Source organism: Phyllostomus discolor, chromosome 4, assembly GCF_004126475.2.
Source record: "Phyllostomus discolor isolate MPI-MPIP mPhyDis1 chromosome 4, mPhyDis1.pri.v3, whole genome shotgun sequence".
Lineage (NCBI taxonomy): Eukaryota > Metazoa > Chordata > Mammalia > Chiroptera > Phyllostomidae > Phyllostomus > Phyllostomus discolor.
Window position 1 is genome coordinate 208,505,733 of NC_040906.2, and position 16,546 is coordinate 208,522,278.

The 16,546-nt window shown below is 63.9% G+C and overlaps 1 protein-coding gene across 3 annotated transcripts in view; it reads right to left on the bottom strand.

Moving 5' to 3' along the window:
* The window catches only part of RPS6KA2 (ribosomal protein S6 kinase A2), a 144,777-nt gene that overhangs the window by 60,747 nt on the left and 67,484 nt on the right, over positions 1 to 16,546 (bottom strand). Inside the window, exon 1 of one of the 3 annotated variants that reach the window (XM_028503999.2) lies at positions 13,125 to 13,461. The exons of the other annotated variants lie outside the window; for them this stretch is intronic. Coding sequence (XP_028359800.1) covers positions 13,125 to 13,223 — 99 coding nt within the window. The 5' untranslated portion in view covers positions 13,224 to 13,461. Of the gene's footprint in view, positions 1 to 13,124; positions 13,462 to 16,546 lie in introns of those variants that run through there. 3 annotated transcript variants of the gene reach the window in all.

Sequence of the window (16,546 nt, forward strand, 5' to 3'; positions counted from 1 at the left end):
TCAACGGGAACAGCACAGCTCACTGATAAAAGTGAGAAAATGTCGTGCTTTCTTTTAAAGCTCCCCCCTAGCACAGGTTTGCTTGTGTGGCCCGTTTGGGGGTTCGCAGTGAGCTTGTGGAGAACTCAAAACAAAAAAACAAAAACACACAAAAAAGAAAAGAGAAGAGAGCCAGAGGCAAATAAAGGAGTGAACCGCATGTTCAATATTGTCCAGAGTGGCCCACGGTCCGCTGGTCAGGGTGCTGGGACCACCGTGAGCTAATTCGGCTTGTGTGTTAAAGAGCCGACTCACCAGGGAGGGTGGGAGGCCCTGGGGGTGGGGCAGAGCCAAGTGGGGGGCCCCCTGGGCCCTCAGCAGGTCAGTCCGTCACTAGGCGTCCATGGTGCCCGCACCGCCTCATCTGCCAGGCGGGTTGGTGCAGGTGCAGGTGCAGGTGCAGGTCCTGGGGGCGGCGGAGGGGGGGCCCGTCACACACAATCCTGCGGCAAAGCCCTGCTCCCCCGGCTGGGGCAAGGAGGCGGCAGGCCCGCCCTCCCTGTGCCTCTGCACGGGTGCCCCCACACAGGTGCCTACACAAAGGTGCCCCCGCACAGGTGCCTACACAGAGGTGCCCCCGCACAGGTGCCTACACAGAGGTGCCCCGGCACAGGTGCCTACACAGAGGTGCCCCCGCACAGGTGCCTACACAGAGGTGCCCCCGCACAGGTGCCCCCGCACAGAGAACAGTACTCTTGTCTCCTTAACTAGATTATAAGCTCCTTCAGAGGTAACTCTGGGACACCATCACCTACAAGACGAGCTTGACATGGATGGGACTCATCCAGTCCTCGAGTTCCGGCGTGGAACTTAAAAGGGCCTGCAAGGCTAACCCAGCCAGAGCGCGCTGGGTCCCACCTGTGAGTCTCCAGCGGCCAGTCCCGTTGAGTGTGAGCTGCACGGCTGTCTGTGCAGGCGCTCAGCTCGGACGTGACGTCACGGCCCGGAACGAACACGCAGCCCCCGGCTTGCACCGCGAGAGGGCCGTGGGGGTGGCTCCGTAGGTAGAAACGCACGCAGGGGCACGCGCACACGCCCTCCGTGCACTCAGCGACACGCAAACAGAAGTGGCCCGCACGGTTTAGGGGGAAGAGCAAACGCGAAGACCGGGTTCGGTGGTCATGAACCTGGAACGAACACCTGACGGATGGATGGTCGAGGTGGAAGGGCCTTATCCTGCCCGAGGGAACGCAGCCTGAGGCTCGAAACCTCCGCCTCCCAGGCCCCTGGCCTCCTGCGTCCCAGGCCGGGTCAGAGCCTGGGCCAGCTCTGCGGAACGCCAGGCCAGCCCTCGGCCACATGCTGGGAGGGGGGGTGCCACGGGTCCGATTCCTCCGTGCGGTTTGCCCCAGCTGCAGCCGGGCTGCGGGCAAGCGGGACAGCGAGCACAGCACCAGAGTGCGCCGGGCTTGGGGGGGGGGTCCGACCCCAGACGCCCGCGCCCGTTTCTTCCGAGACCCGCAGACCCGGGCGCTCGCAGAGTTAAAACCGGCTCCTTAGACACGCGCCCACCTGTTTGCTGTGGGGGGGGCCAGCGAAAGAGACCCCTTGCCTTCCTTGCTCCGTGACACAGAAGGGCAGGCGACACAGGGATGAAGTTCCACATGCCCTGTCCTGAGCTCAGCGGCCTGCTGGGGGTCTGGCCGTCTGGGCGGGGCTGCAGGCCCGCCAGGTGACCGTGAGTCTCAGCGGGTCGACGCGGGCAGCAGAGATGTCATGGCACTCCCGCCACCAACAGTGTCACCGCTAGAGTGAAAGCGTGACCCCCAAAATGAGGGGAGAGGTTTGCAAATAATGCTCCAACCAGGGGCTTGTATCCAGAATATACAAATAACTCTTGCGACTCAACGGTAACTTAAAACATCACCTGAGTTTAAAAAGCGGCCACATGGCAGGCGTTTCTCCAGGGAAGCCATGACCAATATGCAGGTGGAGAGGCGCTCAACACGCCAGCCGCTGGTGACGCACACCCGGGCACCACCGAGGGGGCGAACCGCGCCCACCTGCACGCCCACCTGCGGGCAGGGCTGCCACCCAGAGGGCTGCAGGTGGAAAAGCACGTGCTGCGGCCGCTCCGGAGCCCGGTCTGGACTTCCTCCCACAGCTGGAACGGAGCCCCCGTGGGACCCGGCGCTCCAGTCCCCGGCTCACGCCCGAGACACGTGAGGACACGCTCCCACGCAGAGGCTGGTGCACGAGGTCCCTGGCGGCCCCGGCCCCGGTAGCTGGAGCATGGGAACACCCGCATGCCTGTCATCTGACTGCCGGGTACACGGCGTGTCAGAGCCACAAAACGGAACGCCTGCCACGACGTGGGGGGGGCACCTCGAGTACACGTGAGGAGAGGAGGAAGCCAGTCACAAAACTCGCTTTATGGCGCGACTTACGCGAACTCTCCGGAGCGGGCCCGTCTGCGGAGCCACACTGGAACGTGTCACTGGTCGGGAACCAGGGCTAGTGCGGGGAGAGAGGGGGACGGAGTGCAAGGTCACAGCCCACGGGCGCAGGGGTTTTCGGAGGGTGTGGAAGAGTTGTGGTGGTGGTGACAGTTGTGCAGCCCTGCAACAATACGGAGAAGCACGGAGCCGTGCACTGTATGGGGGCGCACTGCATGGCTACGAATCGGATCCGCCACGCTGCTCGTCAGGGAGCAGTGGTGGCCTTCCGGGGGTGTAGGGGGGGCTTCCCTGGGCGGAGCGCGTCTGCTCACCGTCCAACCTGAGCCCCGAGCCCGTTCTCAGGGGAGGCCTGGAGCTGTTCGGAGACCCCCAGGAGGCACGGGCTCCCCGTGTGACGGCAGTGGCCACAGGGGATCTGCTCAGCACACGGGACAGGCTTTGGGGCAGATGCGGACCCCGCCGGCATGACCACGGCCACCCGTAGGACAGCCCTGGGTTTAGGGGCCGGCAACCCCGTGCGTGGAGGTGGCAGGCATCTCCGCGGCCACGGCAGCTTCACCGACCGGGTGCTGCAAGTACAGCCGGGCTCGGCTCTAAACCCTCCCACCCAACCTCACCGCCTACGGCACGTGGGAGGCGATCTTCCGCGTGAGAATCCCCAGCCACAGACTCGGGGTGACACCACCCGTGAGGGGGGACATCAGGAGAGACCGCGGAGTCTCACGGAACACGTGACATTCGACTCCTGTGTGGGTCTACAGGGCGCTGCTGGAGCGAACGGCCCCGATACCGCCCGCGTGAGGCGGTGTCCTGGAAGCTGGGGCCGGCCGCGAGGGCGCCGTGCCGGGGTCTCCCAGAACCTGCCCCCTCGTTTCCGGTTCTCCGTGGCCCGGCTCCGCGCCTGTGGGGCCACTCTCTGCGTGCCCACCCCCTCTCCCACGGCCGACACACGTTCACACACAAAGCCACGTTTACCCCGAACCCAAGCAACCGGGGAGAGTGTCTTCTAAAAATGGGACTTTCGGGAAGGACAGACGTCAACCGAATGCGAGCGACCCAACAGTGTCGGGTCGGGATTTCTCTGTCTGAAGCTCCGCTTCCCGAGAACAGAGTGGGGTTGGTCCCCGTTCCAGCCGACGCCCGCCGGCCCTGGAGGACCACTGGGCAGGACGTGGCAGGGTGTTGGGGTCCCCCCCGCCCCATCCCCGCTGTGGGTGGGACGAAGGGGCGGGGAGGCTAAAGATAAGGAAGCTGTTAGTTAGCCCCTGCCCTGTGGATAAATGCTTGTCTGGACGGGCGGTTTTCGAACTGCGTTCTCTGGGCCGCTGGAGTCCTGTGCCCGGCCGCGGGGAGGGGGGAGGCCCAGGAAGGTCAAGGCCTTTTCACCCCGCACCAGCAGAGTGTGGCCCTTCTTCCCACACCGCGGCGCCACACAGGGCGTTTGAAAACAGGGTCCCGGTGCGTGAGAGGAATGCCAACGCCTTGATTTGGAATTGCCCTCAGGGTCGGTGCAGGAAGGCCTGCCGGCGCCTGGCAGCTGGATCACGGGCGACCCGTCATTTCTCCGTGAGAGGACATTGTCGTCGGAGCTGCGGCGGGGGCCGCGAGGACTGGCGTGTGTGTGCCGAGGACCTGGGAACATCGGGACATCGTGAGATAGACCACGGGGTTATGAAAAGCTAGATCTTACTCAGAAGTGTTTTAGTGTCGGGTGTATTTCGTTAGCCCGTGATTGCCTGAAAATGCGGGGTTCACAGACTGGAACAGTCCGGTCGCTGGACGATGCCTTCCCACGTTTGTGTCAACACGAAGAGAAGGCATCAGCTCTGAATCGCACAGCCGTGTTCTTCCATGTGCTTTGCTGGTCTTTGTCCCCCCTTCCTCCCTTCCTTCTCTTTCTGAAACAGGGGAAACCCTGGCTTCCGAGGACGCACGGCCCGGCCGCGTTTGCTTTGGCGCCTGGGTGGCTCCCACGGCGGAGGGGGGACAGCGGCCAGGGGGACTTTCCTTCTGGTTGTGGCTCTTCTCCCCTCTCCTGACTCCTCTCCTCACGCCTCCTGCCGTTCCTTCGACGCAGCGCCGTTTACTACAAGTACTTGCCAGAAGCAGCAGTGCATAACGGCGCTCACACGGTGTGAAAAAGGTGCTCCGGGCTGCTTCCGTGCGCGTGCGAGGCGCCGCGGACGTGCGGCACAGCGGTGAGTCCGCGTGGGAAAGCACGCCGGTCTTGTCACACTCGAGCCCCACAGCAGCATCCCGGAGCACGCGCCAGCGGCTGTCCCTCCCGAGAGTGCGAGGCGGGGCCCCCCAGCCCTCACAGTGGGGGCCGGGGATGGACAGGAGGGTCAGGAACGCCCCGCGTCCTGAGAGCGCGGGCTGCCCGGCCCCTCGGGGCGAGAGCGGGGGACGCGCTCCGAGGGAAAGAACTGGCAACGGCCGACATGGGGAACATCGTGTGCCCTTAGGGGGTGAGCTCCGAGACACCACACACCAAAAGTGTATTTAGTGCAAAGAGCGTGGGCGCTTCCGGGCAGAATGGGCTGCCTGCTCACGAGTCCCGCGTGGTCCGGTGTTGTGCGCTGTCCTGGGTGACAGACGCCGTCGGAGGCCGGGTGGCAGCGGGCAGACGGCCGGTCGCAGGGCAATGTCCACCTGTCACCATGAAGTGCACGCTCCTCAGGGTGGGGGCGGCGTCCCGAGCTTCCTCCCCCGGCCCACCCCCCCCCTGCTCCCTCGGGCGCAGGCACCCACGACAGCCATTCACGTCAGCCAGCACACCACTGTCCTCCTCGCGCCGGTGCCGCAGCCGCGCAGGGTGTGGGAGAGAAGACTGAGGCCTGCGGGGGCGGGGTGGGGGGGCTCGGGGAGACGGCTCTGGGCCCGGGGCCCGCCAGCCCAGTGCGCCCAGTGGGCGCAGGCCTCGCTCCCTCCTCCGCAGGGGGCGCCCTGCGGAGTCTCCCTTGAGTCGCCCGTCAGCAGGCACGCGCTCTCCCTGTGCCGAGACCTGGAAACGCAGAGGTCTGTGCGCCTCGGGGTGCCCGGGGAGGAGGGCGGCGGCGAGCACAATGGCGCCTCGCCTCCTGCCACCACCCTCTGTCCCGGTCCCAGCTCGGCTGCACGCCAGGCGGGAGCAAGGACCCGCCATGCTCTGAAAACAGGCGCCCTTCCTGCTGGGGGGTGCCTGGCCTTCTCTCCCCACCTACCTTCAGAGCGAACCAGACAGAGTCCCTTCGGCGAGCACAGGACGTGAGCACCTATGCAGCACCTGGGGCGTCTGCAGGTGGGCGGGACCCCTGCACCAGGGCGGCCTGCGCACTCCGGGGGCCCCGCAGCCTCTGCAGCCCCACCCCCACACCTCACACACGTGCCCCCAGGGGGCTCCCCTCTCCCCGGGGACACTCACGGGCCACAGCACGGGGCCTTCCTGTTCTTTCATCCTCACAGAGACGCGGGCCTCGCCGGCCTCTGGCTGCAGACGTGCATTCGGATGCCAGCGTTCTTTCCAACCTCGGTTCCACCGAGTTTGTAGCTACCGGGTCAGAAGTGACGAAACTCGGACTTGAATGAGCAGTTTCTACCATGACCATTCCAAAAACATTCTTTCGAAAGTAGCCCACCCTTTTCCCTGACACATTTGACCCCCCCTTTCAATGAGTCCGTGCTGGGAGCCTGTGGGCCCTGGGCAGGGCGGGGCAGCTGGGCTGTCTCCTGGTGAAGACGGTTGTAGCTCATGCAGGCCACACGGACCATGAGGAACACACGGGCCACACAGACCGCACGGACCACGCAGACACAGCCAAGCAGGTCCCTGCCTCGCACTCTGGCTTGTGTCCACCCACTGTGGACACACGCTGTGACGATGTGGGGGTGGATGGTTCTGGGGGAGCATGTCTTTCTGAGCCTGTCCGTCTTGTTTAGAATCTCTTCTTTTCCGTCAGCCGGGGGAAGCACCCAGGCCGATAGGCTAACTGCTCCCTTTCTGATTCGGTTTTTCAGACGTCACCGGTGTCACGCAGGACGGCAGCACAACCACAGGAGGAAGCCTTCCCCCCTGGGAAAGCCAGAGCAGGCCACCTCCGCCAGCCCCCGGCTGGGTCCGGGGCGGCGGGAGCACGTGCTGCTTCCCCAGGGCGGCCGTTTCCGTGAGTGACATCTGCAATGACAGCCACGCAGATTACACCCTCCCTCCGGGGAGCCCTGGCAGAGCCACAGCCTCGGCGGAGCCGCCTGGCGCTGGCAACGCTAACGTGCAGCACCTGGGCTCCGAAGTGCGGGCAGGAGCGTGGCAGTGCAGGGGGACCTTCCCAGGAAGTGTGCAGAGCCCCTCACAGGGCGGGTCCAGCAGCGCTGGGGCGCGGGACCCCCCAGAGACCCAGTGCAGATGCCTCCCTGACACGGCACACGTCGCTTGGCGAGCGTTCCGGAGCCTGAGTTGGCAGCAAGACTTGGCGATGCCGTGCCGTAGGAGCTCAGAGGGCTGGGGGCCAGGTGAGGCCCCAGCAGGACGGGGAGCGTGGGGGGCCGGGGCGAGGGGCAGCCCGCAAGGTGGGCCCGTCCAGGGCATCCGGGGACAGGAGCACTGCGGGGCCTCCGACCGCCGCCAGCCCGCGCTCCGGAGGGGGCGTGGCAGCGGTGTCCGCGGCCGGAATCAGGCAGGGCTCTCTGTCCAGTCAGCACGTCCGGAACGCCCTTACGGGGTCTCAGGGACCACCGGCAAACTGCCGTAGTACCGCTGTGCTGACACTCGCTGAGGACTCGAGGGAGACTGCACCCAAGGGACCTGCCGCGGGTCGTGCAGGAGGGGACAGGGACTGGGCCCAGCGCCAGGACCCCGGGGAAAGCGGGGACTGATGGCCGTGGGTGTGGGGGCGTGGGGGCGGCCGGCAGATGAGAGTGTCCTCGGGGGCCAGGCCGCGTCTCCCTAACCGGCCCGCCGGGGTTCCCTGCCGAGGGCAGGCTGAGGCTCCCACTCCCCGGGGGGCGGTGGGAGGGGGCATGAGGTCAGATATGGAGGGTGACTGAGCATGGAGGGTGGGGGTTCTCTCTAGACAACTCGGCGGGGTTCTTGCTACGACGGGGCGTGGCCGGCCCCGCAGGGACCTCGGGGAAGCCGGAGGCTGAGCAGAGGGGTCCGGGACGCCGCGCAGAGCCCCGTGGAGGGTCTCCGTCAGCGCGCACCAGGTGCTCCCGAACAGGGGCTCCTGCTGGCACCATGCGCAGCGCAGCCAGCGGGGGCTGCACACCCACCCCGAGCTCCGGTCGTGGGGGGGTCCTCGTGTTTAAGCCAGTGGCACCCCCGCACGTCTCCTCGGCGGCTTCATCAGCAGGGGGGCCTCTGACACAGCTTCGAACCCGCAGGACGAGCGGCGTTTGCACTGAACGTGGTTGTGTCTGACGACCTGTTTGCTCCATGGACTCGCAGGTAGTAGCTTCACAGGCTCTTGGCGGGTGATTCCTACTGGACTTGAACTTCCCGGCTTCCACCAGCAGGGCACACGTGTGAGCAAACACACTCACAAACGTATAACACCAGGGAAAACCACAACACGACGCAACCCGGCGTCGTCAGAAACAGAAGCGGACACCGCAGACGCCCCGGAGCGCCGGGCTGGCCCTGGCCCCGGCCCCGAAACACGCGCAGAGCCCCGGAGAAGAGCGGCGGTGCACTGCGGCCGCCACGGGCACGGGGCCGCGCCACACAGGAGGAGCCCGGTGGGGCCTCCCCAGTGTCAGAGGAGCCCTCCTGGAGACGCGAGCGTAGTCTCCGGTGTGCCGAGCGACCCACAGAACGCTGCCACCGAGCCTTCTCGCCCTCTGCTCCCGCCCAGGGCCTCCGTCCCCCGTCTCCCGCCTCAGAGACTCCGGGCATCTGTCCCCCCCCCCCCCTTGTTCATTGGCCACATCTCAGCGATGGTGTCCGCAGCGTGCGAGACGCCGAGGGAAATGCAGCTGATCCGCCCGCAGGGTCCGTTTTCACCCGGGGCCTCTCCCTTCGTCTCACCCGACCGTGTGAAGAGCGCACGCAACTAGTCTTGTTGCATCGCACCGCGTGGGAGAAGCCACTGGGCACCGGTGTACTGACAGAGGGGGGAGGAGGTGCAGGGAGGAGGAGGGGTGGGATGTCAGCATTTTGGGGGGCTTCTCACGCACTTATCAGTAAGACACAACACTTGGGGAAGCTTCTTCGATGTAAGGAAAGTATGTGGCGAAGTTAGCAGGTTGGGAAGGCATGCCGCAGACACCGTGGCCACAGAGAAGAAACTAGGTTTGGTGTCTTTAAAACTGAATGAAGCCTAAATAAGCCAAATGATAAGCAAATTCAGCATTCACTTATACGGACCATTTATTGCGGTGTCCTCTGGCCTTTTGTGGCCTGAAGGCCCAATGAAACCAAGATAAACATAGAATTTCTGTGGGTGCCTCTCTTGAAAGTACCTGAAAGTGATGTTAATTAAAAGTGGTTTTCCTGGAAAGCACCCAAGAGCTAGAGGAGAGCTTACCTATCCAGCACCAAGAACACGCCGGACCTTCCGCTTTCCAGGGAGCGTGCTTTTCTCCGTGCCTGGAGCCAGCGTGGAGAAAGGAGCCCGTTGACCTGACTTACGGGGCCACCGCGTCCCCCCCGGAAAGGGGCACGCAGTCACCGTGCGGTCATCCGCACACTCGCACAAGGCCTGAGGGTCTGCGGCCGCCCAAGGGCGACCAGAAAGGACCGGCAGCGGACACAGTGAGGCTGCCCGGCGCCGCCAATGCCCGCCGTCTCCCGGGCTGCACCCCCACGGCAGGCTGAGCTGGCACGATTGCCGGCTGCACTGGGTGCCCGCTTACGGAGGGCCGGGCCGGGCCTGCCCCCCCAGTCCCTCGGCACAGTGCCCACGGCACACGCTCAACGTGCTTCCAGCGTGCAGCGACCGTGCAAAGATACAACACAATTCTTCTCCCACGAACAGTTTACCACTACCAGTACCCCGGGTGAAATCTGTCGTCCTGTCCTTCGTACTCATCCCCAATGCCCCTCAGTACAAATGTCAAGCACAGGTCAGTACAGTCATCAGAGCCCCCTGGCCTGGGTAACCCCAAACTCAGTGAGCTAACCTTTAGGACATTGGTACATGAGTCTTACCCTGAGCAACGCGTATCACTTTTCATTAACTTAAATCTGTAAACCTTCCCCGGCCGCCACCTCCCACCTGTCCCAGCCCCCCACCAGGCTCTGGGGCCTGCCCACCCGGCCTTCGGTGGCTGCCCGGGAGCCCTGAAGGTCGAGTGGGGGGGGCGGGTTCCACCAGAGCCTGGCTGGGTCGGGACACTGGCAGCAGGCACTTCCCGGCCCTAGAAGCCGCCTGAGCTCTCAGGGTCCTGATGAGGGCGCCAGCGTCGGGGACGCGTTCACGGGTCAGGGCAGCCGACTCATGGGGGATGCACAGGGTGAGGACGAGGGACGCCGCCACCCCAGGAAAGACGGTGCCAACGTCCACAGCTCACGACGCTGGCCAGCGTGTTTATCACCTGCGCTCCATGCCCATCTTCACACGTGGTAGCTCAGCACCACTCTAACCCCGGGAGTCGGGTCTGTTACCACCCCCTGCCACACCGAGGAAAAGCGAGGCCCAGAGGGTGTGAGAAACCGCCCTGCCCTGAAGGTTGGAAGCGAGAATCCAGTGACAGTGCACCTGGCGCCAAGCCCCCCCCCCCCCGGTCATCTGGAACTTCCCAACCTCTAGAAAGGGCTCTCTAGAATAACTTAAAGTATCCCATCGAGTGACTTCCTTCTACGCATTAAAGCTGCCCTCCTTCCTGCCCCTCTTCGGTGTGGTCAACTCCAATGAACACACAACCACAACGTCTAAAATTAACAGACAGCTCTTACAGGAAGCGCTTCCTTCAGAACATTGTAGGGGCAGGAGCAAGTCCTTGGCTTCCCTGGGCCCCGTTGCTCGTCTGTAAAATGGGCTGAAGAATGAGCTGGTGCTGCGGTTCTTGGGCAACCTCAGGGCCCCGAAATTGGGGCTTTTTGGGGGGTGAGGGTCTGGCACACGCTGAGCCCTCATACCCTCCCCTGGGCTCGGGCACAGGAGTCTACGTGAGGCATCCACTGTCCCTCTAAAAGGCCAGAATCGTTCCTGCCAGAGCTGAGTGTGCAGCCACCTCGGGCGGCGCAATGCGGACGCACCACGGAGAGGCGGCAGCTGCACCTCGTAAGCTGCTCCCCGTTCCGATTAGGTGGCCCGGTCTCTCTGTGGGTGAGAGGTCACCAGATGCCGGGTCCTGGGTGTCAAGTCTGACGGCAGCAAGTCTCTCCCCAGGAGGCTTTTTAAGAAAGACGGTGTTGTTTGAAACTTCAAGGGACAACTGTTACTTTCCTGTATGTGTCACCAAATTTTGAATTTCGAACAACAAAATGTTTCCACCTCCACGCACATTCTAAAATATGAATTTCACAGAGACCGTGAAACACCATTTTTACCGTGTTATCTTTTTCATTAGGGCGCACACAGAAATTATGCAACTCTGTGTCCTCTTCCTCAACCTCTCACCATTGACAGCGCGCCCTCCTAAATTCTACATTTTTTGGTGATTCTCAGCTTATAGCCGGCAGCGAGCACACGAACAAAGGGGCAGCTTCTCCAGAACAAGATGGAAAGGCAGCTGGGCGGGAACGAGGGGTTTAGGGAACCAAAGCTGCTGACTGGTTGGCTCCCCCACCGGGTGGAGACCCCATGAGGCCAGGACTTCTGGTCTTGATTGTTTAGAGCGACAAGGCCCCAGAAAGGGCGGGACACAGAGCGGGCTCCCCAAAAACACTCGCCCAGGGAGTGGGTCAGTGAGCTTCCAGCAGGACCCTGTTTTGCGGGGCTTTTGCCTCTCTCGACGGGGTGGGTTGGCGTGGTGAGCCGTGCCCACGCCAGCTTCGCAGCATCCCTGACAGGCGCCGGTGGGCGCACAGGTGGGAACGGGGCACCGGGTGCGCCTGCAGTCTGCTCTTCACCGCGAGCGCTTCTCCCCGGCACCCAGCGCGGCGTCGGCCGGGTGTGCGCCCGCTGACTGCTGGCCCAGGGACCCCGTTCCCTTCTCGGTGGTACGTCAGACCTTCTGCGTATCTGACGGGTTATCCATGCGTTTTAGAAATGCAGTGTTCGCACTGGAGAAACTTCATTTCTGTTCCCTCCCACCCCGGGGCCCATTGTATCCTCCTCTGAGGCACTTAGCAACCGGTTCTCCTGCTGGACCACGGCACAGCGCTGTGCGTGCCGGGCTGCCGGACCGCTGCCCCCTCCACCACCGCCCCCGGGTTTGCCCCGTGTCTTCCTGAACCGCACCGGGACCTGCTCACACGCACGCCCCCCTGCAAAGGACAGGAAGTGAAAGGTGCTGTGTAATGAACCTGGTGCTTTGATGAATAAAAACTTACCAGGTATACAGGTAAAGGCACTTTTGAATTTCTGTTTTTGTCAGCTTTTGTTTTTGAAAGTGCCCGAGTCCCACGGAAAGGACACGTGCCATTGAACTTGCGTCTAATCTCTGTCAGCCAGGAGCTGAAGGCAAGCCCTCCTCCATTACTTGATTAGTAAGTTGTACCGGTTGGAAAAGACGTCGGAAACCAGCCAGAGACCCTTCCCAATCCTTTAAATTCTGGTTTAGCGATACCCAAACAGAAACTTTTTAAACAGGGGATTCCCTGTTGCTTCCATGCCCCTTCCCGGGCTGCGCCTAAAGATTTAATGGCTGTATCTCCTATCATGGCAGCTTGAACAAAGGAACCAAGATGAAAAATGGGACATTGTTCCAACGGCCTTGACAGCACGAGAAACGGACAAGCCGAAGCCCCCGGGGGTGCCCGCCTGGTGGCAAAGGCAAGGGCAATGCCAACGCAAACCTCCACCCTGTGCTCCCCCGCACCCTCCGCCACGAGTCTCTTTCTCACTTGAACACACTTCACCATTTTGTCATCTATAGATTCCACAATGCAGGCTGGACCCTGGGAAGAAGAGAGTAAGATCTGACTGGCGAAATGGAAAAACACCCCAGAGAACCGCACACAGATGACTTTGGAAACCCGAAGATGACAACAGGAGGAGGGACGGGGGGAAGGACACGGTTCCCAGGGTCCTGTGGGTGTCCCGGCGCACCCGAGCGAACCCGGGGCCCCGGGATATTGCATCAGCACCTCTCAGACTGGCCGGAGTGGATCGTGTAGCTGTGTTTATTCGTTCCCTGGGGTTAATTCTGCACGGACTCGAACACACCAAGGACCTGCACCACACAGCGGCACGGGCGGGGCTCTGGGCTCTGGGCGCTGGTAGGAGCCCATCACACGCCAGCAGGGTAGGGCTGGGAGGTCAGTGCTCGGGACTTCGGAGGTGCCACGGGGACCGGCCAGCCCTCCTCACCCGGAGCACGCAGGTGACTACCCGGGACCCTGCCCAGACCGGGGAACAAAACGAGTTAGAAATTCATCGGGGCCGGAGTTTATGCACCTCCTGCTGGCGACCGAGGGCCGTCCCGGCATCGCCAAGTCCCAGCAGGAGCACCGGGCCAGCGCTCAGAGCACTTGAACTCCCCGACGGGCGCCCGTGGGCACCGTGCGTGTGATGACGGGCAGGGGTCGGACGGCCGCAGCCCGCTGCATCCTCCGGGGCGCGGCGCGGCCAGGGAACCTGCGCGCGCAGGGGCGGGGGCAGTTACCTCGCGCCGACCGAGGCTGGAGCTCTTGGAGCGCGACTTCTTGCGCAGGTACACGGAGAAGAACCTGCGCACGGTGAACTTCCTCATGCTTAGCTCCATCGCCCCGCGCGCAGCCCGGAGCAGCCGCAGGGCCGCAGGACGCGCATCCCCAGCGCATCCCAGGCGCGGAGGTTAGGTCCGCGGGCGGGCGCGCGTGGCCGGGGAGCCCGGCGGGGCGGCCCTCCGCGCGGGGCGCAGGCTGCGGGCACAAAGGGCAGGCCGAGCCGGCCCCGGCGGCCGGGCCGCAGCGATCACTCCTCCTCCACCTCCACCTCCTCCTCCGGCGGCTGCTGCCGGGCGAGGACCAGGCAGCCCCGCCCGCCTCCGCTGCCGCCAATCAACGCCCGCGGCCCCAGGCGCACCCTCCTCTGTCTCCAGTCCCGCAAGGACCGGCCCCGAGCAGCCCCACCTCCCCCAGCCCCGCCCCTGCTACTACGGCCAACCAGCGCCCGCCGCCACGCCCGGCCACACCCATCTCCTTGTTCTCCTTCACTACCGCCAATCAGAGCCCACCGGCCCACCGCCCCAGGCGCTCACCCCTCCTCCTCCCCCTCCCTCCGCATAGTACTCACTCCGGGCGGCCCCGCCCCGCCCCCACTCCGCCCACCTGCCCCACCGCCAATCAGCGCCCGTCGCGGCGCATGCCTAATGAGCCCCGGGGAGGGCCGCTGTGCCGCACCGGGCCGGGCCAGCTGTGCGGCCGGCCAGTCCGCTGGGCCCGCCGCTGGTTCTCTGTCTGCTCCGTTGACCGGCTGGGTTTTTTCTAGCTTAAGGGGTGTCATTGTTTTCCTTCCTTAAAGCCTGCATTTACACACTTTGGCATAATGCTCTGTGCCGAACAAAAACTTGAACTGTTGATTAGCAAACACTTCCAGAAAACGGAATAAATCCCGGGTGGGGAGGCATGCGAACTCGCACCCCTCCCAGGCCCGGCCCCAGGACTCCCCGCTCTCCCGGGCCCTGCAGCTCAGGAGCCCAGGCCTGAGGGTCCACCCGCCACCCCCCAGTGGTGACAGGGTGCCCACGTGGCCGGGGACAGGGCAGCGGCTGGCAAAGCCGCCCTTGGCAGTGGTTGGAGAACAAAGAGACATCCGTCCTCCCTGACCTCCGACTCCATATATAGAAAACCATCCGGACGCATGACCCATCCGGGCCTGCACAGAGCGCCAGCCAGCGGCAGGGCTCTCTGAGGCCAGCTGCTGGTTGTAGGGCTCAAGGGCTTTGCCTTAAAGGGAAATGTACTGTTTTCACCCCACAAACGCTTGCTGGAGGGCTGTAGGCAGTCCCAGATCTGTGAGCCGCGATCTTCGCAGCCCATCTTGTTTTACTCGTGTGCAATGTCCGTGTGTTGAGTTTACATTTGAGACAGGGTCCAACGATCTCATTAGCACACGGTCACAGGCCCCTGCAAAGTCCCCAGGCGGTTAGGCCGGCAAACTGCGAAAACCCTGGAGTCTTGCCCTCCCCTGGCAGAATCTAAGGTTGCATTAATGCCTGTGATAGGCTGTCAATGCTAAGGTGAGTAAGGAGGGTGGGGGACCCCAGGAAGGGCTGGCGAGTTCACGTGTGAGGTCGCAGGGGAGGCCAGGCAGCTCTCACCGTGTGACGGATGCTGCAGGCTCCAGCGGCAAGCACGGAGCTCTCGGTGTCAGGGAGTCGGTGCTGCCATCGCTCCCCTGTGTGCATGGTCCCCACCAGGAAACATCAAGCACCTTGATGCACCCCAGCCCCCCCTGTCAGCAGGGCAGGCTGCAGGCCCGGCGGGTCCCCCGCTTCACTGTCTGCCTCGGCTGTCCCCTGGGATGCGGCTGGGCCCCCATGCTGTGTACGTGGCTGTCGCTGCCCGGCGCGTCCTTCCTGCCCTCTGGCACCCACCGGCTGGCTGCGCCTCTTTCCCACGACCCCCACGATTCAGCATGGCCCCCGAGGAAGCCTGTGGGCACTGTTCCACCACAGGCCGTGTTGGGGGTCCTCCCTGGGGCCCGGTTCCCGTATCACAGTGGACTCCCGCTCCCGGCTTCTCTGTCCGCCTCTCCGCCAACGTGGCAACACGCCGGAGCCCCCTTCGGCACACTCGCGGCACGTGTTTGTTTAAAGGGACTTTGTGACGGTTACTGTCAGAGCCTGCTGGCTGTGAAGAGCCCCGCCTACGTGATGACGTCATCTCAACAACACACCTGTGGAACCTGCGAAACAGACACAAGGAACCCGCGTCCGGAGGTGAGGTCCAGGGAGGCGAACCGACTGTTGACGCTTCCGGGACAAGAAGGAAAGGGTTCGGACCCAGCTGGGTGTCACGAGGTCGCAGATGCTCCGTGTGAGGAGCTCAATGCTGGTTTCCATGGAGAGGAACCACGGGAGGGAGGAGCCACCCAGGGGTGACAGGCCAGGGCCCGCACTTCCTTTGACCACGGCACCTGCCCCGGAAATCCCACGAGTCCTGGTTTCCTGGTCAGAGCCCCGCATCGACGGCAGTCTGGGCGGCGGCTGCACCGGCCCCCCCAGGCTCTGGGCGCAGACGCTGCGGCGGTCCGGCAGCGGGACGCACAGCTCCAGACCGCAGGACGGCAAGGCTCCCTCGCCCACAGTTCACTCCTTTCTGAGACCGTGCGGGGACCCTGGAGAGGTCCGCCACGTGCGTGGCTCTGAGGGGAGGAGACGCCCAGGCGGTGTGCCAGGGGAAGGCCTTTGAAGACGTCTCCCGAAGGTGCTGTGACTCGCCTGGTCTGTTCCAGAAATCCCATCTACAGAGGGTAGGGGCGGCAGAGCCAGCCTCTCACTGCAAGGCAGCGGCGCCTCCAGCTTTACTACAGCCCCTCGTTGTTGTGGGTCGTGTTGTGTCCCCCCAGAAAAGTCGTGTTGGCACCCTGACCCCCGGGACCTCAGAATGTGGCCTTATCTGGGCAGAGGTGGCTGCAGAAGGAATCGGTCACGGTGAGGCCAGACCGGAGCAGGGCGGGCCCTGGTCCCACGGGACGGGTGTCCCAATCACAGACACAGCAGGTAAGGCCACGTGACGACCACGGCAGAGACCGCAGTGCCACGGCCACCACAGGAGCCGGAGGAGGCACGGAAGAGCCCCCACGCCCCGCAGGGCTCAGTGCAGCGCGGCCCTGCCCACACCTTCGACTCAGCCTCCCGGCCTCCGGATCCGCGAGACCAAGCCCTCTGTCACTGGAAGTGCTCCCAGTGTGTGGTAGCCATGGCAGCCACAGGAGACGGCCAGACACCGCTCATCGCACAAGTGTCACAGGGAACCTTGGTGACAGCAGTGTCCGCGGAGAGGCTCCCGTTTAACACAGCATCTGTGCTAACGGGGCGTGAGGAGGCTGAGCGGGAGCAGAGAGACAGGGGCTGTTCTGGGGTCTGCTGGTCTGCTGGGG